Raw genomic sequence first — 25019 nt, forward strand, 5'->3', positions numbered from 1 at the left:
CGCGAGACACGACGGTGGTCGAAGTGTGAGTAAGTTTTTCATAAAATATATGAAGGGGGTAAAGTCACAAAATATGGGTTCGTTCTATCGTCTGATGTCCGGGTCAGTCACATCAGGCAAAACGACGGTATTCTTATTATACATATTATAGGTACAAATTATTTTGTATATTATGAAACTGTGTGTGTGTGTGCGTGTGTCGTGATACGCCTGTTAACCGCATACCGGAGATCACGTGCACGGACTTTCCACGTGATTGTATTCGATATCAACCCTGTAGAGGAGGAGACCGCGTTAAGGCTTAACATTTTACGCGTGTGATCCCCGTCATATTGATCTTGTGACGTATCTATTAAAATGAATATTATTTACAAACGAATATTGAATTCAAATATTTCTGTTTGTGTTAAGGTTACGCGATATTTAAGAACCATTAATGACGACAGCGTTGAATAAATTAAACGAAACGGTATAAGTTAACATGCTCGGCTGGGTACCAAAAGGATATGGCAAAGTCGAATTACAATACTATTGTGTTTCACGTTCTCAGAACTGTCTTTCGTTTTACAATTTTAGTAACTGTCGCGTATAGTTTGTGTGAAGAAGTGTCTTCGTAAAAATAATTTAACGTTTTTCGAATAGTAAACATTGAATGAGTTCACTGCGATTCGAAGCATCACTAGATAGGTTAGGATAAATTAATAATTATCGGTACATATTTGATTTAAAGATTTACAGTGAATATTAAACTTTTTTTCGTAAAATAGATTATAATAAAAATAACTATGAAACTATAAACTCAAACACACGATTGGTGAGCTGTTTTTTAACCAGCCAGAAAATATTAAAAACGATTTTAGATTTTACTAAAAAAAATACGTAATAGGTAAAATAAGTAGTTATTAGTTATATATTTTATAATGAACGAAATATATACATCAACGTTTAATAAGGGATAAAATAAAACTAGTGTACCTGAATAATGCATAAAATAAACATTAAAAATAACATAATAGAGGAATAAACTCCGGCTGAAACCAAGATCGTAACACTTAACTAAAAAGTATGTCCTTATTTTTAAACGAATAATGACCGAAAATGTACAATTTTAGACCCAAAACCGTAAGAACAACGAAGGAAACATTAATTTTAAAGTTAACCACAGCATCACCTTTAAGGGCGCAGCACTAATCTACATAGTAATACGAATGAAAGGCTTTGTTGATTATATTATAAATGTTTTTATGCATAATACATAAAAAAAAATGCGTCACAGCTGATGCCTTTCAAAAAATTGTATTCCCCAAATAAAATTATTTTTTTTTAAATCCATTCACTTTAAGAATTTTCCTAAAACATCTTTATTTTTATAATGCTTTGAAAAAAATGTACGACTTAACAGCATAACTACATAATAGGTACACAGTGAAGTTTAGTCATTATTATGATAATTATTGTGGTAATATTTAAAAATGAAAATATATTTCGGTGTAATAGAATTTAATTTATAGTTGTATTTATTAACTCTCTGTATACTATCATTTTCTCATAAAGAAAAATATTAGAGCATTAATACAAAAAAAATCCTCTCGAATAAAGACAAAACATCGTACGCACATCACGTCAGCACAGTATATAGAAAAACGGTATAAATCTGAATTCGACCAACAAATTATGTATGGTCATCAGCAGGATATTTTACATATAATTATTTTTTAAATGAAGATGATGTGGTAAAGTTCACTTTTTCATTAATTATAAATAAAATGTCAAGGGCACCGTCATCCAAACAAGTGTAAAATAAAATCCAGGAATTATAAATTGAAATGAGCGCAAGTCTTGTTAGCGCAGTAAAAATGTAAAATACAAAAGGAACTCTTTCTGGTTCACTTTTATTTACACTTGAAAAGTACACAGAGCATTCTTTGTGTGTCCGTATGACTACAACAGTGAATAATGCACGTTATATTATATTATTATCTTCAAGTGTAAACAAATTAATTTACAAAAATATAAACAATTGAAAACAATAAAATAATATAGCTGGAAACAGCGATCGCGGTGTAAGCCTCCGTTTCGGTTTCACGTAAGGCCTGAAGTTGTTCGACTCGGCTGCAGTTTGCAAACATTTGAGAAGACAGTTTTTAGCTTGTTCAATTTTTATTTTCAATTTAATTAGGCCGTTATTTACAATAATTTTCGTGAAATTTGATGCCGCAGCACAAACTTCGTCTGTTTAGTGGTTAACGAGTTCCGGTCTGAGATAAAAATAAAGTTTCAGCCCCTAGAGTGCAAGTGAGAAGAGGGTCAAAAGTTCAACTACACTAAAAACCGGGCATTTTAATTTCATTATAAACATTAAAGTCAAATTATACGGTTGTAAAAATATAAGACGATAGTATTAACGCTGTTGGAAAAATATTGTCTAGAAACGTCTACTGTTTTAAACAGAAAAAAAACACCTGCTGCGATATTGGAAGACGCATTTGCAGTTCGTCGGCCAGCAATCACATATTGTTATTATTTCGACGTTATCTAACGGTTAGCTTAAACGTCGATAATGACGACAACTACTGTACCACAGAAGTCGAGTAACGCAAGTCACAAAAAGCAAATTTTACAGGAGAGACAAAACAAAAATATTTGTTGCAATGGACTTACAATTGTATACTTCAAATATATTATTTTCTATTACTTTTCTTATGTAAACGCTGGACATACGTTTCTACACTTCTATCATATAGTTTATGACTTAAGTTAGTATTCTTCCTGCTATCTATGCATTTACTGTATATTATAGGACTTACGTTTTAATACCTTTAAAAAGATGACAAAAAGCATTTTCTGATCATACCTAACTAACTCAAAATTTCGAAATATGGACTTGCGTTAGTTGACTTCTGTGGTTGTAATTTACAATTATTGAAAAATGTGTGTGTCCACCGAACACGTATTGAAGTCATGTCTAAATTTGATAACGAACGTGCACTGTCGATCGCTATGGTAACAATAAGATATCGGAACACATTTAACGGCCGACGATCGTTCTCAACGATGATAATATTGACAGTGTTGTTTTACGAAAAAAAAAATTACAAATTTTTAAACTATAATAATATATTATAATACGGTTGAAAACGGACGCCGCCGTAGCGGCTGCCCATGTACCGGCTCTTTATATTTTGTTAAAATACATTTTAATCGTGTCGGCATTACATTAAATTAAAATCCACTAACCCTCCGCGTGCAACGTATATAACAATTGAATTATAGAACTTCCGTTCGACTGACTCTGAAAAACGTCCATGGTTTAGTGACATCGTATTACGCACGTAATCCCGAAAATATATGTTACAAGGTGGCTGATAGAATTGTTCGATGCGGTCTTATAATACCATTTAGGTCAAAACTATTAATCCTGTTTACGAGGGAAACCCGTAATACCACTCTGCCTTTTCTTAGTGAAAAAAACCGCTTGTTTTTTTTTCTTTTTTAATGGACTCTAAAAACTAACCACAACTGGAAGAAAAAAAAAAGTTTTCCAATTCACACAAAAGAACTTGTTAATACGATTTCGAGGTCATGCGAACGGACACGGATGAGAGCGCGAAAGGTGGGGGGGGGGGGAAGGGGATAAAAGAAAAACCTACTCAGACGGATATATAGATAAAAAATATGTGGGCATAAAAAACGTCCGCAGAACCGTATAAAATTGTGTTTATGTTTCCCTAAGACGTCTTTGGTGGTATAGTCATTGAGAGAGGAGAGAAAAAGTAAAAAAAATTGTCCCACGGTGTAGTTCGCAAAAAGCTATACACGCACGGGGAGGTAGGGGAAACACGTCGAAAATAATGAGAGCAAAAGAGAATTTACAGTTCGGCTTTCATTATCGCGGGGAGAAAAACGATATCGTGGACCAACGACTGTCGTCGCACCGCTAAAGCAGAGACGTACGCAGTGGTAGGGTTATAACCCCCCCCCCCCCTCCCCTGAAATCTATATTTTCTATCAAAAAACCACCCTTTCGGGATACACGGATCAATCGTCGGTCGTCATTTTTAATAGATGTAAAATAAATCGTTGAATATGACAAAGACGTCGATAATCATAGTTTCGGGTTTTTTTCCGCTGATTTAGAACATTGCCATAATCGACGATGTGTCATCCGTCCATCGATTATTACCACACTTTTATTACGGCCCGAAGAGGCGCTATAGATGATCTGCAGGTTAAACACAGTGAACGTAGACTAAATTTGAGATAAATCGCGTGATTTGAAATGTAAAAACTGTTTGGAAAACTTAAATATTATTTACTCGGGTAAAACCCTGACCCAACTAAAATCCCAAGTACGCCACTGAGCCAAAGTATAGACGTGCAGACGTGCAAGACCTAGTCGAAACAGCGGATCGTTAGTATTAAGGGTGCAGCTCGGGCGTTATGCTAAACGAAATATTACTTATTGGACCATATGTGTATACCACCGTAACCATATTATACCGCTCTGCGTGGCGCCGCCCGTACTCATAGACACTATATCCGTATTAATATAACGTTCTAATTACGCGTATTATTATATTATTAACGATGCGCATATATACCGCACGCGGTATAATAACAATGCGACGGTGCCCGTAAAATTTGGTTTGCAATATTAAAACTCAAACGTATACGATCCAATAATCGCGTTTGATTTTCGCTAACAACGGTAACAGCGGTAATATACGGAAAGGAGTTTGCAACGTTCACGCTTTGTGTCATATCAATAGTGATTTTTTCGTTACCAGATATTAGATACCGTGGTGGGTATTTACTGAAAGTATTGAGGGTGTCAGATCCGGTTTTTTAAATTTTCCGCAATTCTATAAAATTTGGAAATCTATAAAATTTGGAAATTATATTTTATGCTGTAATTACTACCTTAGATATAACGCTTTTCCGCTAATCCGCTTGCAAGATACGTATTTAGGGGGGGGGGGTTGTTGTTAGTTAGTTGTATTATGTAAATAAAAATTCTTCACTGAAAAAACACTCACGCCTCACTGATATGTCGGATTTCGGTCATATTCCTTTTATCTGAAAGATGATAATTTTTTGCAGGCCAGATTAAAGCTCGAATTTTCATTTCACTTTAAACAGTGCCTGAAAAATACATTTGAAAAATAACAGACATTGTGTAACATTCTAATGAATATTTTAGCTTCTATAATTATAACTTTGAAATTTAGCTTTTGAAATAAAACAAAAATTAACGAAATTCTACTATTCTACTTAGCTTTAGAGTTTTTTCTGTATGTCTTTGTACTAATAACACACTGGCTCCTTAATATCGTAATATCATAATGCATATGTTAAAGAAAAATCATTGTCAGTAAAACATTATATCCAAACACAATTATTATAATTTTATCATAGAGTTTAATAATAAATAAATGTCGTCAATATTTTTACTATCATTACAACATCGTGTTTTATAGTAATAAATCATGACGTAGGATCTGATGTGACAAGTATTTTTATTTTTATTTAATACAGCTTTTTTAGTAGAATGTAATGTAAAGAACACAGAAAAAACACATCATTAAAAGAGTGAATACATATTTAAATATCTGCTTAAATCAAACGAATTAAACAAATGATAAATAGTTAACAAACGAAGAGGTGTACATGATCTATAAAAGTTGGGTTCCGAGTTTGCTATCTGCATACATCGACGGAGTGGTTGGTTGACAGCATGCGGTTATAATGATACCTTGGTATGTAAAATGGGACAGAACCACGTGTTGGACGAGCAGGGACATTGAAGATAAGTTTGGTTGGTATATGAGAGTCAATTTTACCATCGAGTCATCGATTCGGTCAACTAAAGAAACCAAGTTTGAATTGACTATAATAGGAGAGTAACCACAAGGGGGTATTGTACACGTCGTATCAAATCTTAGCGAATATCATAAATAAATGATCATTGTTAAATATTCAAATATTTATTTGCTATTCAATTATTGTTCAATAAGAATATGGATTAGACTCTCGTGATTTTATATTAATTGTTTATTTCTATCGTAAAACGCACAAAAATAACAATATGATTGTTAACAAAATCAACTTTATCCTTGTATTATAGTAATATCTTAGTGCACAAAAATCTATTTGTTACTTTTAATGACGTGGAGTTTTTTTTCGCTTCTTTTTAAAACAAATGAAATGTACATATCGCAATAGCTTATATACCATTGTTGGCTGACGAAAGTTCTATTTGATTTTATACTGCGTTGCGCAAAAAGAGGATTATTATAAATCTATATAAATATATGACTTTCCGACCACTTAAAAGTTCTATAGATAAATAATAATAATAATAATAATACAAAAGTTTGCTTTTTATAGCAGCAAAGCGCGTGACTTACTACTTTTGTTTCGTCGGATCCTGACGGCGATGGCTTATTATTGCAAATAACTATTTAAAAGTTTGATTTAAACTTAATCAATCGCGAATACAAGCAGGATTCTGGAAATTTTAAACGTCTGGTTAATTATTAACGTCGACCAGTTGTACATCGCCGAACAAAGCACTGGGCTTTCATACAGCAGTCTGGCGGAATGCAATAAAGTGAGAACTGCGTGCATCGAAAAGTAACGGAAGGCAAAAAGTTTCAGTAAAGAAATTCTAGTGTAATTTAAGAGCGACGGAAAAAAGTGAATCTCCATTATATCGATGGCGAAACTGACGTACAACTTTTCAATGGCCGTACCACTTTCTAAACTATATATATATATATATTATAATTGCCCGACAGAGCGGTGTACAGTGTGTTTTTATTAACTTTTTCTCCGGACACAAAGGGGGCACCGACATTTCAACACGGTCCGAGGCACCGGCGAGATTGGCGTCGGACAAATCGTTATTACTATTTATTTATTTTTTTCCGGAAAGGTTTTCGCAGTACTGGTAAGAGATATAATCACCCACGCCAGCTATTTATGCGAGCCGCCCGGAAACGCGATTTGTCTCGCCGCACGATTTGGTGTACCAGACTCGATGGGGTGGGAGTAGATTATTGAAAGCCACAAAAAAATAAAAAAAATACACCTAAATATATTTCCTGTGCGTTTATCAGACTTCAGGCTAGGAATATCGCCACGGCAACACGTCGAGCTATTTAATGCGATTCTTAACAATATCCGGGTAGAATTATAGTAATATATAGACGATGTCGAAGAGTCCTCGAGGAACATCAAATCCGGTGTCTGTAGTGATTAAGTACGACGTGCTAGTGTTATGTAAATGTTTTTTCTAAATAATATTAATATTAGAGTTAGCGAAACAAAAATGACCAACTTGGACGGTGGATCTCGGGCACACGTCTCGTTGACGCGAGAAGTCAAATGGTTCGGTCGACTGCTCGCAATCGGTGCAGCTTTTTATCGTTTCCGGTCCACGTATACCAGAGCCAATCACATCGAGTGGCTTGTACCTATATGTATAATATGTATATGCAGACACGTTACAATGTATAGGTTATTGCAATACCTAACGAAGAATAATAATAAGTGTCTGCCGTGTGCGAGCGCCGCTGCAGTCTCCGGTCGTACGTGCGCCTCTCGTTAAACGATCGCATTGTCTCGGCCGTTTAGAGCAGGGGATGGTCGTCCCTGCGACGGGGCGACGGAAGAACGGATGGAGGGGGGGGGGCGGGCGGGGGAGGGGTGGCGATGGTGGCGGCCGCGCGTGTAGTCGGTGTGTCTAAGCCAGCGGAATATTATTATGATTAACACGCCCGGCGAAAATATAAATTATGAGCACTTGTCAATGTCGTTTCCGCCCGAGTTGGCCCCGCGCATAAGAGCTGTTTTTCCGGTCTTAAAATTCCTTTCTGACGGCGGTGAATGGTAAACATCGGGGCGAATCCAAAAAAGCTTTTAAGCTGTTAATGACGCATGAACGTGCGCGCATATTATAACGCGGTGCAGGGCCGGATGGAAGCGGTGCAGTGGTGGTGCGACGTCTTCGTCGTCGCGTCGTCTTCGTCGTAGCTCGAGCGATGACACTATATAACCACTCGACGACAGAGGCGTCTGCCGGCAGTGATAGGACGGTCTGGGGGGGGGGGGGGGGGGGGGGCACGTCATTCCGTAATCCGTTTAACGCGCGACGAGGAGCTCGCGAGCGCCTACTGCAGCACACCCGCACCCACACTACCCCACCACTCTCACCCCGGGATAGGAATTCGAGAGCTCCCCCCCTGGGGTGAAAACGTAAATTCATTAGCGGCTCGTCCGGATTCAAAGTCACCCGATATGCACGTCAACCGCTAGCTCTCGCGCAGGCGCCGCCGCCACGCGCAATTACGTTTCAGCCAGTGTACAATAATATAATAATATGTAGCGGGTAAGGTATCTGGTACCTATACCTGATAACGTGTTATGGGTATATGCTGGTAGGTACCACACGATATAATATGCGATGTGGTCGTCACACGAGCACCGGTCCATGACTATACGCCATGTAGAGAGTTCCGGAATCGTAATAATACAAGTAGGCGTCCGGACGACAGAGGTTTGAAGAGGGTCGCGTGTCCACCACCGGCACGGTCTTCTGCGACCTGCTGCCCGAAACATCGTAAACAGTCCGGCGACCCACGAACATAGGTAAATCATTTTATTTAAATAATGCTCTCGCAAATATATTATTATTATTATTATAATCCGCGCACTCCACCGCTAACCCCAGCCCGTGGTCGGCAATAATTTGAAAGTAACATTTAAACGTCAACGATAACAACGGTTTAACCGAAAAAATCGATTCCAAACGGTTTCAACTGCGAATCGCGAACGCGCCCTTTAATTCGTACAATACGTAATACATAATTACGTGCCCCCGCGGGACTTTCGCTTTTCATATTTCGTCGTTTTGTTCGCAGCGTTTGGGTACTTTCATATTGGTTAATAGCAGCGTAATGATTTTGGAACAGAGTCGCTATACGCGGACGCGCAAGACGAACCATAAAACGATGAAAGATTGCAACTGCAGTGTGTAAAGCTATGTAAAACAGATAAGTTATCGCCAGTTATTCGATATCACCTACGTGTTGCTAATCGAATTTACTACCCCCGTACATCTATAAGTTTTGTTCTATTTTTGGGGGTGCAATAAAATATACGTCTCGATCGCAGACCGTAAACAACGCGTATGTTGCTTCCGCGAGCGGTTCGTTACGATTCAACAGATATTAAATTAATCTTTTTGTGCGGAATTCGTTTTCTTCACGCTCCGACCTGTACGCCAAGTCCGCCGCCCAACCCTAACCCTAACGCCCCCCCCCCCACTTCCCCGGGCCCCGAACTGCCCCACTCGTCGTCGCCGACTACATGCGCGGCGGGTCCGGAACCGGTCGATATTAATCGCTATATTATTTAATTATAACTTACCAGACCATTGGGCGCTGCAGGTCCCGCTGCCATCGAGTAAATCAAAACATCCTGCCCCCGGACGGCGCGATTTACAATATAGTTTGCTCGTCGCTACTAAAAACTATGTTTGCAAGCCCCCTCCTACACCCCTTTTCCTCCACCCTTAATACTGCATGCGCCATAGCAGCAATAATAATAATAATAATAATATAGTAATATCTTGAATATTTAAGTATGTAATAAATTCTTCTCGGAGGGGAAACTCGGCGACGGGGTCGGTGGAATATACATATACCGAGATGCTGGTAGAACGGTCTGGCGCGAACGAGCGTTTTGCGGCGGCCAGCAGGGGGTAGAAGAACGGGCTTCTAAACTCGAGCTAACTACACGTTTTTCTTGCCATGCAGCGGTGGCTGCCCAAAAACTTTTCCCAATAACTCCGACTCCTACGCCGTTGAAAAGATTTCTACGCGGCCGGTGTTTGTTCGTGTGCGTGTGTGCACGTGCGTATGAAATACTGAGTCGGGGAGAGAGAGACAGAGACGGAGGGAGAGGGTGAGAGAGAGAGAAAGAGAGGATGGGAGACAGAGAGAGAGAGAGAGGGTGTGAGAGAGAGAGTGTGTGTATATATTATATTTATACGTATAGTTTCTGAAAATAACAATCCGGGTTGTCGGTGGCGGAGACTCGGAGAAATTCGCTGAAAAAAGAAAGTTCGGTTTTTTTTTCTCGGCGTTTTATTATTATTATTATTATTATTATTGCCGTCCGCAATTATCGCGACCTAGTGAGCACCACCATCCGTATACATTATATACACTGCGAGAGAAGAAAAAAAAGTTTTACTCTTTCCGTAGCAAACGTTAACAATTTCCCGCTCACGGTAGTTGAACACGCTGTATTATACACCCACCGTACCCATACGCCGACGCCCACCCACTGAACTACGCGTATCTCTCGCCACACTGTGGTCTTATCTAGTTTTAATATTATATCGTCAAACCACACGTGATGACGTGTGATACGATGGCATTCCGCACCCACCTGTATTGCGTTGGGTGTAGCGAAGAACATTTACCGAAATCCCCAACCCGTGGCGGTCTCGAGAGATTTTTTTATCCGTAAAAATTGTTCAGGGTATTATATGATAATACTTTGATGCCCATTCGTGTGGCGCGAAAGAATTAATGTTATCACTGCACTCGTTTCACTCGAAATTATAATCCGTTATCATCGGACTGGAGACGGTGGCCGATAAGATTGAACGAGACGACGTTCAATAAATAGAGTGTGACGGTTTTTTATACGGAGCAAATGTAGGTAGAATAATCGAGTCTCGCGACTCTTGGCAAATCTGTATTGTGTGGAGCAAACGATATGATTCAATTCGACAATAAATAAAGAAATTAATAATAATTAATGTACACACAAAATATGAGTTAAACATTATATTAGTATATTATTATTATGTCCCAATGCAGGGCCCGGGCCTAGGGTGGCAAATTTTGTAAGAAACTGAAAATAATATATATTATTGTTTATTAGTATTTATAATTACTTGTTTTGTTTATCATCTTTAAAAGGGCCTAGGGCGGCACCTGTTCTAAATCCGGCACTCTCCCTATGACAGTATGCGGCATTATTGTGATGTAAAACACAACATATTTAACTGCGATTTATCTTTATTTAAATTTCCCACGGGTCATGAATGCATTTTAGCATTTTGGATTGTTTTTTTTTTCTAATTATATTAATAAGCGCATACATATTATGTTTTATAATGTAATCTCGTATCGGTAGTTCGGTAGTTTAATAGAAGTCCGGGATGGAAAAAAACATAAACAAAAGCCGAAATTTCAATACGGGCAGGCAGGCGAGTAATCTGTTTTTAAATTTAAACTAAAATCGGAATTTTTAATATTTCAATGAGCCCGATAAAATCAAATTTAAAACTATTCTACGGCTGGATCGTGAGAAAACGCGACAATCGGTTGACGAAAACCGATTACGGTCGTGAATAAATAATTTCAAACTTTGATTGAGAATTCCTAATCGCGTAATAATTACCGTAGAATTGAACAACTCGAATGGAAACGGTAAAAAAAAAAGTTTATACATTTCATATAAGTAACGTAACACGCGGTGAGTGAAAACTGACATATAGTAACGGCGTAGGTGTACCTACCTACATATATATCTCAGAATAAAACACGATTGGTATTAGGTTATGATATTATTATAATGTGCTCTTTATTACGAAATTCTATGAGTCGCACCACAGTCGGTATATAAAACGATAAAAAAAAAAAATGAATTTATGTACCCATTGTACCCGGTGACTACTGCCAATTTCCCATCACAGTTTTCGGTTTTCCCATTAAAGTTTCACCGTGTTGTGTGTGTGCACATTTTAAAATCTATTCCTTATTTATGCATGTTTATATACATTTATATATATATGTTTCTCAAAATAAAATGAAAAACTTCTTGAAAACTTTTACCTTTTAAATTGAGTTCGTGAATGAAAATGCCTGGGTGTCGTGCGGCAAGAATTGAATTTAATGCACGACGGTCGTCGTAATAACATAACTGAATAACGTGTCTAAAATTCATAACTTTGAATAAATTATTTGTACTAGAAATAACGTTATTCGGTTAGAAAATAATATATTATTTACTCGGTAAACGACTGCAAAAAAAAAAAAATATGAAAAATAAATAAATATTTTTTGACAAAATTAATAGGTATGCATGTAGGTTTGTACTTGTGGTAAATTGAATAAATTAATCATTTAACACCTTGTTCTTTTATACATAATTCGTTATAATTGGTACAACTGCTTTTTTTATGCGCCTACCGTTTAAGTTAGAGTTCAAGTAGCATATTTGTCATAGACTTCCAGAATTGAGAGAAAATTACCTTAGATTTTTAGGGCGATATTGTTATGTCCTTGTGCTTGTGAACACTATTTAAATGTTATTGATTGTTTCTTGCATTTAGAAACATTCGCAAAACTCTAATAAATAAAAGTAGAAAATAATCATCTATTCAACATAATACATCAAAACAACTAAGTTTTCTAAAATACGTTAAATCAATACGTCGCTTTACACTTTTTTAAATTTGCCATATTTTTTAACAAACAAAAGACGATATGTTATGTTATGATTAATCTAAATGGTCGATATTGTCTAAGAATACCTGTGCAGGAAAGATGCATTACATTTTCATAATGTTCAATCGAAACCATTTTGATTCTGATCTTTCGTTTCATTCTACCGCTAACAACTATGACGCTGGTGACATTTCGTAGATTGGCAATAAACAATAATGTACGAAATTGTTATTCTATATGATTTATTAGATAATATGAATAAATTTATTCTTCCGACAATAATAATAATATAATAGTGGTAATTTAATTGATTATAATAAAAAAAAATTATATAATATTATAATTTATTTATTATAATATTTTTACAGTTGTTTTTTTCAAATTAAGATTTAAAAAAAAAAATGGTATTTCAGTTGATTTTACCCATTTCCGTGTTATATACACCATGTATCTTGTGTACTAAATAATATATTGCAAAACAATTCCAAACATTTTGGAACTCGTTTTTAACTTAAGAAGTATTTTATACTAGTTTTAGCATAAAACTTAAACCGCATAGATAGATTAAACTTATTTTGGGTAACGAAATTGTACGTCAATATTATTTAAAAACAAGCAAATAAAATAATATTTTTCATAATAAGTATAATCGTATATAATATTATAATTTATAATATGACATATGCTTTTAATATTGAAACAATTCGAAATTTTAATTACACTACTTATAATAGTTCTAATAACAGAAATATTATAATTGTAAAAGAATAACAAACTAATATTGTCAGTGTATCAAATGTAATCAAAATAAATATTGCAAAAAGTATAACACCAATATAAAATATTTAAGAATCGAACGGTATTTTACATTAAAAATGTATATTATGTAATAATTATACTTGTACAGTCGTAAATAAATTTGAAAAAACTAACTGAATACCTAAATAGTGTGTGCTAAATGTATGTTAAAAATGTATTTAATTAGGAAAATATTAATAAGAATTATTACAACTAAAAACATACATTGGAATTTTAAGTAACAAAGTTGAATATAAAGTATGTATAATGTATTATGAAAAGTTTAAGAAATAACTCCTCTCCTTGTATTAATATTTCTTTTAATGGTCGAACGCGTTAAATTACAAAAATGTGAATATACCTTACAAAATATATATTATAAATTATAATAAATTGAAAATAGTAATAATAGTTAACATGTTTTTTTTTTTTTTTAACCGTACATTTAGCGTAGTAAGCGTCCATAAGAGAATAAATAAAAAACCAAAGTAATTAGAACAAATTACTTAATTTTTAATTATTTTGTTTGTCATAATTAAAACGAAATGAGGATTTTAGATATCCTAAAAATTCTGACCCTCTCAAAAAAATCTCTTGAACAAATGAATATTTTCCGAGTAGGGTAAAACCAGCGCTCATTATAATTATTTTTCCTCGATTAATTTTTTTAAAAAGAATCACACGAAAAATATGCTTTCATTCCGGCAGAAATAATATTAATATAATATCTAGGTGTATAGAAAGTTTCGAAATAATTACGGAAACTTCTTAATACTTCGTTTCTAGTGTTTCAGTGGTTATTTATTTTTTTTTCTACCTCGGTATATAATAATAAATTTTGCTTTGATAATTTTTATCTTCAGAAATTAATCATCCAAAGTACAATATTTTAACCACATCAAGGGGAAACATACAACAATATAGCGAAGGCTGCAGTATTATGTATAATAATAATATTATTATGAATACCGAGTGGTTGTCCCTCCGTCATAATATTGTACACCCGTATGCGATGTGCGTACAAATGGTGTAGACGAGTACAAAAAAAAAAAAAAACGAGAGAAAAAAAAACAAGTAGGTACATTGTCATAATATTATTATATACTTAACAACGGTGAACAAACAAGCGGCATGCGTGAATTTACATTGCGTCCGTACGTAAAATATGAAGTCAAGGTACAGCCGAACCCATTGTTTTGGTTACGAATTAATTAAGGGCCCCCGAGTGCAAAATGAACATCAAAATATAATGATTATAATAATATTTTGTACCGAGAAAAAGTCAAAGGGAGACGCGGATAAAACGGCTTGTGCTCCAGCCCAGAGAAGAAAACTCGTCTCGTCGCGTTTAATATGAATCTCGATTCCTCGGTATACTCCACGGCCGTGGTTCCGTTTTCGAGAACGAAAATGAAAATAATTATAAATTCGTGGGTATAGAATGAAAAGGTTCTGAATCACATTTTTTTCAAAAGTCACTTTTTATATTAAAATGGTTTTAGAATGCGAAGACGCATCTTTTAAGCTAACATCTATGATTATAATAATTAAGATCATTATTATTGACGATTTTTTTTTTAAAGTAAAACGTTCTAAATCGCCAAAAACTAAATTATAAACACAATTCAATCAAATTGAAGACGATCGGAACCAAATTTTTAACAATACGTTAGTATGAAAAGGTTCTAATTAAATTTAATCACTACCAACAGTTATAATAATTATTACGTTTATCCATATTCAATAAAATTTTACGATCGAGATACAGATCTCGATGTTTTATAATAATTATTACATTGTTTCGTGTTGGAAGATTGGTAGCAATGAGAAAGCATTATTCTGAAAAGGATTCAGCTAACAATAATAAAAATAACAAATAAGAATGAAAAAGTTCTGATAAAATATATTTTTTTTTTATTTTAGGATGAAAAAGTTCTAACAGTGTAGAACCTTTTCATCCTAGACATTTTATAATTTGTATTTTATTAATTTGTATGTTGTGAATTAAACTACACAAGTTGCTTGCCTTAGAACTTAAACTTTCAAAAAATGTTGTTCAAGGAGTAAAATATTTTAACTCAAACCTTAAAATTGCTCTCCTGGACAATTTCGTAAAAACGATTTCGAACCGTTTCATTCTAGACCCATAATTTATTAGTTTGAACGAGAAAATTGCACAGAAATTATAACGATTCCTGCTGCACACGACAACGGCTTACAAACCATATTATGTTTTATGTCCAAGGACCCCACCTAAATTTTTTCAATTTATTATTTTTAACCAAACATAAAAACTCTAAATTCAATAAAATTACAATATACATGTTTTGAACCCCCCGAAAAAAATTTCTGGGTACGGCCTCGCTTCGATGAATTCGTTTCGATAATGGTCCGTCACATCGTAAAGTGTAAACGGTGATTGAATATTATAATATCGTTTTGCCGGGCTCCGTCGTTATATATTATATTACACCGTGCCGCCGCGTGGCCCCGCCAGATAATAATAATATTATTATTATAAACATAATGGAATTCGGCAATACAATGGCCGGTAAACGGTTTCGCGACGATATAATAATTATTATTACTATTATTATCACCGGAGGTGTGTTCTCGAATTTCATCAAAAGAATAGATTGCCGGCCCCACTCACCTATGCGCGTTCCGAATAATATAAATTATAATAACCACGCGCGCACCAAAATATATTATATACGAGTACTTGATCACAATAATTCGTACGGTTCCGAATATGGACCGTGTAAACGAATACAATACCCCGGTCACTATAGACCTGCAGTGTGTATGTGACGTATGAAACTTGAATTTTATGGATTTAGATGACCCACGGCGATCAAAACACAATAATATTGCGCCAACAACAATTGATGTCCCCACGTCGTCGTGTAGTGCGCCATAGAGTGCCATTATTATAAAACGGTTAAGTCTCCCGTCCTGATTTCATAGTCCGACGAGTTTGGTATGTTTTGGTAAATTACTTATTGACGAAATATGTTTTGTTTGTTGATTATAATATTATTCCATTAAACCGGTCTGTGCCAAGGCATTTGTTAGGGATCGATTCAGTGGCGTGAAACATAGGGTCAAAGCTCGGGCAACATCTTAAATATGGGCGGGTGGGTATTGATGGAAGAAAAATAGGAAATTTTATGGGTCGGTACAACAGTATTATGAGGGGTAGGTCGCCGAAAATGATTTGAGCAACACCATTTTTTTTTTATGATACACGCCACTGGGGATCGTACATCGTAGTTCATGATTTTTATTCCATCAAAACGACAAGTCTTTACTTGATAATTTAGTTAATCGAAAACGCTTTAAGAAGTGTGTGAAAAACGTTAAACTACAAAATACTAAAACGTGCATCATAAAACATTATAAAAAAAAAAAAAATAACGAAACTTTTTGGGATTTAAATAGTACAAACATTTGTTAACAAATATCGTTCTATTTTTTTAAGTTTCTAAATTAGAAAGTAATTTACAGAATGTAAATTAGGTACTAAAATAACATTTGCATTTCTAAACTAACTACTTGATGTGAATTCCATTTTTCTTTGACACTATCGCAAAAATACAAAACAAGTTTAATTTAAACGTATTTTTGGTAAGAGAGATAAAATTGTATTTACAAATGGAACGAAGCAACATAATAATATTATAGTAATATTATAATCTATTGATTTTAAAACTATCTTCTCTGTTATTATTAGATAATATTGTGTAATAGTATTTTTGACATTTTACCCGGTTATAATGCCAAGTATCTTTTATAGTTAGGGACACATATGGAATTCTTAAGATTCAAAAAGATTCATTCGTTATTTTTTTTTTTTTACAACGTGGCATACATTCCTATATGAATACATTTGACCGAATCAAATATGAGGTATATTCTTTAAAAAATATACGAACATATCAATTGTACTTAAAACCGAAATGACAATAACATGTTGCTTATTAATTATTCACGCGAGTATTCAAAACAATGTTTGTTTTGCATTTCTATCGAATAAATTGAAAGCCGCATTGTACTTGTACAAGTAGGTAGTTATTTATTTCGAACTATCCTTAAGTTAATAAAGAAAACGAAAATCGACAGTAAATAAATAATTTGTATAAAATGTAATTATGTTTTAAAATTAAAATCTACCATAGTGTCTATCCAATGAATTAAAAACCATACTGTACTTGCAGTACAAGTACCTAGGTAGTTATTTATTTCAAATTATCCATAAGTTAAAAAAAGAAAAAGAAAACGAAAATCGACAATAAATAAATAATTTGTATAGAATTTAATTATGTTTTACAATTGATAGCTACCGTTAGCTACCACGCTTAATAATTTCGTATTTATTTAAAGCTAAGTATGAGTTTCATTTTTTTATTTTTACATAAATCACACTAGTGCTCTATTTCCACACGAACTGTCTGCAAGAGTAGGGAAAGAGTCATTTCATAAACGAGTTAAGACTTCGTTAAATACAAGTAATTACATAGGTATTCGTTAAACAAGAATTTATGAAACTCGAAATTTGTATGGTAAATTAGTGTGACAGCTTTAACGGGCATGGACACTTTGGTGCACATCAATTTTGTTAAAATCGTGATAATTATGTTTCTCGTTTGATATAGCTACAGCATTGAATTAGTTCGTATTTATTTAAAGCTAAGTAAGCGTTTGATTTTTTTGATTTTTACATAAATCACACTGGCATCAAGCATATTATCGAGCCCCGACGTTTAGCCTTCAGGTATATCTCATACTCTATTTCCACACGAACTGTCTACAATAGTGCAAAAATAGTTATTTCATAAACGAGTTAAGACTTAGGAAATACTCGTTAAATACAAGTAATTACATAAGTCTTCGTGAAATAAGAATTTATGAAATTAGAAATTTGTACGGTAATTTAGCGTGACAGCTTCAATGGGCGTGGACACTTTGGTGCACATCAATTTCGTTAAAATTTTTGACGCTGTTAAAACCCCGATTGTCCTATGCCACCATATGTTTTAATACAAAAATGACAACGATATTATTGTATGATATTATCTACAACAATAACATAGGAAAAAAAAAACAATCAACCGAAAACACTCCAAGAAAATGTATACAGCTGTACATATTAATACGTTTTAAGAACCCATAAAATGCTGGAGCAGGAGTAACTTTAATGTACCTACTTGGATAATTTGTTTTTTTATTATTATTATTATTGTAAAAAAAAAAGTATTTAGATAATCGCGCAAATTAAAAACATTACTCAAAGCATTAAACTTTCGATGTAAAAACCATCTGTGAGTATTATTTGTTTTTTTTTTCTTTTCAATGTGCCGGGGAACTGAAAAAACACCGCAGTTTTACGTTCTTAATTAAAACGTCGGCGGCTCGAAACAATTTTCTAGACCACAAAAACGAAAAACTTTCGTCTTACGCCGGTTTTTAACACAGTTTTGCCAGCGCACTTCACCGCACAACAAAAACGCTTAAACAACGTCGAAACATCGGTGTCACGAACGAACGCGATGACTATCACGATTATTTAGTTTTAACCATCGTTTGGAGCATAATAAATTTGAAATTGAATGCACTCTCGCATTTGCATACACACCCATTTACATTCAAATTGAATGCGAAGTGCATTGAGAATTTATTTTTAAAAACCGTACGTCGCCGTTCGTGTTCGTTTTTACTCAAATCGTGTTGTAAATAATAAACAAACGAAGTGCACGGTTTTCGTGCTAAACCGTGAAATAATTAATGAAAAAATATATGAAAAAAAAATGTCATAATATATATTATATTATATTATAATATTATAATGAACAGTTCGATTTACAATATTATAACGTCGGTTTTTATTCACGTTGTAAAATGTTTTATTTAAAACGAGTCGGGGTGGACGATTCAATAATCGTATACGAACAGACGGAGTCACCCGAAATAAATCTGCCCGTCTATAGCGCCAAAGCCTTAGAAGAGTGGCAAAAGTGTTGAATACATGACATGTAGTGTTTATATTTTTGTTCGTGCGCGTATATACCTACGCCGCTGGCATAGTTCTTAGAGAAAACATTTCCAGAATAATTCATAGAACAATACAAATCGTGTGATATAATATTTTGAGTTTAAAAATGAATTCGTATTCTATAATCACGTTTGCGAATAAAACGAATACGGCGCGCGTTCCCTGTCTCGTCGTTCATTATTTATAAATTGAATGCATTCGAGAGTGCAATCGTTGAAAAAAATTTTAAAAAACCCACGCTTTTGTTTTCACAGTAATTTTCGAGCCCAACGTGCGTTTTTTCTTACGCTTAACCCACGACGTCACGTGCACGACATTATACAGGGTGTTTGTGTCGTCTCGGGTCTGTGTAATAATGTCGTGCACGCGTTACGCGAGTGTAGCCAAAGGGGAAAAAACCGGCGAATCGGCTCAGGCTGTATATACCTACGTATTTTATTATAATATGGGTGCCCCGCACACCACGGGTTTACCGTCAAAGGTATTCGCGACGAACGTTTACGTCGGTGCTGCAGCTTTAGGGGGGGTGAAACTTTTGACGATAAAACCCTGCACCTCCGAGTAGGTCATTAAGCGCTCGACCCCAATTAGTATATATCGTGCGGGGCGGGTGGCGCCGACCGAACGGAGGAAACCCCTCGACCGGACGACGTCGATGACGTAAAGAGCAGGCCCGGGGCCGGCTTGGTAAATACCGGGGCCATGTGCGAAATGTTTTTTGCTGGGCTTATTCAGTGGTTGTTAGCCGCTGTTTATCTCTTTGGAACCTCAGAGACGGTTCGACTTTAATAGCCCACTGATGAATCTGAATCATTAGTTGAATACACAATTATATTATGAACTATATGGTCTCCCCCATTAATGAACGAAATGCGTTTACGCAGTCTGAGTGTAACTCGCTCAATTTCGGTGTTGGAATAAAAACACCTATAACTAAATCGAAACACGAACGTATTTCGGAGGGCAAGACGGTGAGTTTTAAAAAAAAAATAAAAATAATTTTGAAAAATTAAAGGTCATTTAAACATTTTTAGATTTTCACTGTTTTTAAACGATATATAATGAACGTCATATTGGGAATAATTAAAAAAACGCACAGTCTTGCCCTCAGAAATATTGTCACGATTCAATTTCATAATAGATACTTTTACTCTAGAACCAAAATCGAGCGAGTTCTGCTTAGACTGCGTAAACGCGTTTTGTCTATGTCGTCCGTGTCGTATACGGGTACAAATGAGTGATGAGTCGGGCCAGTAAGCCCATACTATAGGTACCTATCCGCTTACGAAGGACGGGTAAAAACCGAGGTGTGTCGATACACACCTTGGTAAAAACGTAAACGTTTTCGACGAATAGTGGTATGGCGGCGAAATCCATCTGTTCTTAATCCGTATTAAATCAATATCCGATAATTTATTTTTGCTCTGCCCGCGGGGCTTTTCGATGCGCGGGGTGGCCCTGTGCCACTGCACTGCAGCTCGAACCGCCTTCGGCCCAGAGACCAGCGAAGATAACGGTGGTAATAATTTTTTTTCGCTCTTATTTTTCCAGAAAAATACAACCCTCAGCAGCAGAAGAAACAGGTGTCCGATTTTTTGGTCAGGCCGTTTTTCGACACGTCCGTGTCGTCCAACATCACCACGCAACTGGGCGGCCACGCTTACATGCCGTGCAGGGTCAAGCAGCTGGGCAACAAATCGGTGAGTGTGCCATACGATTTATAATTATAATTATTATTAAAATCAAACCGATCCGTTTGCTTTCGCGTTGATAATATAACAAAACGAACGCGTCATTTCCGTTTTGAACCGTTTTCCAGACATTGATCGATTCATATATTATGATGATAATATTATAATATCCATATTGAATTTGTAATAATGGTTTTTTTTTTTAAACTATTCATTTCGTTCGGATTAAAATGGAAACAAGGGTAGTTTCGATCGCCGCACTAGAATAATGTCGAATGTAAATTACGAAAACATTCAATTGTGTTTTACAACAATAAAACTATAGGTAAAACGTAGGTACCCGTCAATTATTGAGTGTTCATAAAATTTGAAATTAATTAGCGTTTCGTGCGTAACTGCAACAGACCTTCCGAGTATAACGCCGTATATCCAACCGGGAAAAGGTTTTGCTCGACAAAAATTATGAGAACACTCTGCAGTTTTATAGGTGCATTCTGCCCGCGGATACTGAAAACTGAACCATTCGTACTCCTCCGCTGTCCTAAGCATATATACGGAAAAATTAATGGCTATACCTATCATTATACAAAATTGGTCGATCAGAGTGGTTGATTGCGTTGTATAATATCTATAAGAGCTATTTTATAATATATGATGTAAAAATCAAATACAGCCAAAGGTCATCGCAGCACTTACAGGAAACACGCAAATCGTTTACGAGCCTTCCGAATATTGGTATACACGTCATAATACATAGCCCGTAGATCTGCATCGACTGATCTCAAACCAGCCGCCAAAAATATTATATTATCATAATCACAAAAAATTCGTAAATAAGAGCGTTTCACGTGCGGAAAGGACGCATAGGTATATGTGTATACAAATATAATATACTTAACCCCGAGTGGGATGACCGTGAGGTATTACAGACGAATGTGCGAAATCTATCCATCACGCTCGTTCGTTATAAAACATGAGCTTAAAACAATAAACGCAACACGTAATTATAGTGATGTTAAAAATAGGTAACAGACGTACGGACAAATCAGTGACTGTATTATCGAAAATCGCCCGACCGGAGAGATTCCTTTGCATTCTACAATATTATCCGTATGAGCCATGATTGATAATATGAACAATTCAAATACAGACGCCGGTCACCGCAGCACTTATCAAAAAACATCCGACGAACATATTATGCACGATGTCAATACATTGCTCGAAAATTAGAAATATACGCAAAACGTTATGTCATCATTCTACCGAACAAAAGGGGAGTAAATAGGAGCATTTCTCGTGCGGAAAGGACGCATAGGTATACAAATATAAATAATATAATATACTAATTAACCCCGAGTGGGATGACCGTGAGGTGTTACAGACAAATTTTCGAAATCTATCCATCACGCTCGTTCGTTATAAAATATGAGCTTAAAACAATAAACGCAACACGTAATTATAGTGATGTTAAAAATAACAGGTGTACGGACAAATCAGTGACTATATTGTCCAAAATCGCCCAACTGGAGAGATTCCCAAGACGTCATAAAAATCACAAATATTTTATGAAGTATTCTACTTTCGAGCAGCGTTTTAATGACATTCGATAAAATCACTATGTGTTAGTAAATTAAAATTCACATCGGTCCATTTTTGGCACCAATTCGATTAATGTTATGTCTTGTAGAGTTTTTAACGACGAGTGGCAGATTTTTTGATACGATTTCTTTGCTGTCAAAATTACACGACGAATGTCTCCTCCTTCTAAGCATAATTTTATATATATATATTATATTGAATGATCATTAAAATTGTAACATTAATATTTTTTTCGAACTTGAGCTTGCAGATTGCTCGCTGGTCCCTTTCGAGCTGCCTTTCGAATACCTACGAGGTTTTAATGATTTTAACTATACAATATTGTCAAATCGTATTTTTATAATTAGCGAAATAAATTAATGAATGGACGGGACCAATGAGGTACCTTGCGTTGACTCGTTGTTTTTGTTTAAAAGTGTATTTCCTAAATTTATTCGTCCGGTACGATGGCCTCCGCCTTGGAGGCAACGGCCACCACGGTCACACGGTTGGTAAATGTGTTCACAAATTGCACACACAGAACCATATAGAATAATATGAATAGCGGAGGCGTGACTCTCTTTGAGAGACTGGACATGACTATCGCATCTGCCGTTTACCTCGGCTCAGAGTTAGGATGACCTTTGGGAACAAATTGAGTTTAGATGTTCAGCACGTAGCTACAACGAGCCGACAATAAATTATCAATCAACATAATATCGTAACAAGTTGTCACTAAATTATTTATCAACAATTGCAATCGTATAATAAAATGTTAACATCATTATCATTACCTATCCTGATTTCTGATTTCTAATTTCGTCAATGCCTAACTGTTTTGTTTTCTATGCGATGAGTATTTTCTTTGGTTTTTTTATGTTGACGCCAACAGTGCTCCCTCTGCCAGATTTTGAAAGAAAAAATGCCTAAGACAATACGTCATGATAATATTATAATATGTACGACACGACGGAGGAGTCTCTGCGGAGGTATTCGTCGTGCACATGATATGCAGAGAGGACTTTGAGAACGGTACGAAATTCTCGCCTCCTCGATAATTTTATACCAGAACCGCTACTGGTTCATACGAACACGACCATGGTCGGTTGACGATCTACGGTGATCGTAGGCGCGATTGTGCGCACGCAATACGCTTTTATTGCGACGAAAATTCGCAAAAGACGAGGCAATTTTCTATTTACGACCGGTCTGCCGCCGTGGCTTCGGGTGGAATCGTAAAAACTCACGCCGGGGCTTTGCCACGCGTCCACCGCACGAACACGAGGATTGCACTACGACGGAGAAGCGACCAGTGAGAGTGCGGAGAGGATAAAATAATAAAATAAATAACTGGGCGACAAAGACGAGTGAAAAGTTTCCTTCCCCCTCCCCCAACATTACCCTTCACCCCTCACCGAACATGGCGCGTTATAAATAATGTACACATATATATATATATTGTATAACCTATATATTTATATATACTTTGTCTGTAGCGCAATATTGTTAAGCCTCTTCGCCGGCGCAGGGGTGGTTTTTACACGATAGTTATTTAATCAACGTTCCCCTTGGCCACGGGGCACTAAATAAAATTACCTTTTCCTCCTCCGCCGGCGCAGCACAAATGACCGGCCAGCGATGTGAGCGAATTGACGGTTTAAAAATATGTGCTCCTACAATATAGTATATTATTATGTGTGTGTGTGTGTGTGTGTGTGTGTGTGTCTCTCTCTCTCTCTACGAGTTCGTCGGTGGAGGGTTCTAGAGGTCTAGCCGGCGGGGTGCAGGCGGCGGACTGGCGATCGGCGCGGCGGGAGCGCGGCGACGGGGTCGGGGACATTGTAAAAATGAATTCGGGGGGACCGTTAAGTTTGCCGAACAGTAACGCGCCCCATTTAAACCCGTGTTATTGTCGCGAAAAGCACGGGGTAAAAAAAATAACCCACCTTTATACTTTATTGTTATTTCTTTCCCCGCCACCGCTACCCGATCGCGACCCGCTCGCCGAAAATCCATTAACTCACAGTTACTACCATAAGCCGCCGCCTCCCCTCGGAGAAAAACATATCGTGGAAAATTTCCTAAAAATACCCAAACGCGTCGGAATAAAATGTACGTGACATAATGTCATACGCAGCTATATGTATACATATATACAGTAGTGCAGCGGTACACGCTCGTTTTGAAGAAGAACGAGATTAAGTTTTTTTTAAAATAAATTCACGTAGCAAATTTTCAGACTGAATAACGAATATTTGAGTTTTTATCGAATTCCAATTCGTTTTTTATTCCATAAAAAAAAAAAATCGCACAATTCACTTTATGCACCCAAAACGAATACCAATGTACCACTACAAGTCCTAACCTACCGGA

General features: G+C 35.8%; 1 protein-coding gene across 1 annotated transcript in view; it reads left to right on the top strand.

The window, feature by feature from the left end:
• The window catches only part of LOC132944403 (zwei Ig domain protein zig-8-like), a 585143-nt gene that overhangs the window by 544791 nt on the left and 15333 nt on the right, over positions 1-25019 (top strand). The window contains exon 3 of the mRNA XM_061013722.1: positions 20929-21077. Coding sequence (XP_060869705.1) covers positions 20929-21077 — 149 coding nt within the window. The remainder of the gene's footprint in view (positions 1-20928; positions 21078-25019) is intronic.

The sequence above is a fragment of the Metopolophium dirhodum genome, chromosome 5 (assembly GCF_019925205.1).
Source record: "Metopolophium dirhodum isolate CAU chromosome 5, ASM1992520v1, whole genome shotgun sequence".
Lineage (NCBI taxonomy): Eukaryota > Metazoa > Arthropoda > Insecta > Hemiptera > Aphididae > Metopolophium > Metopolophium dirhodum.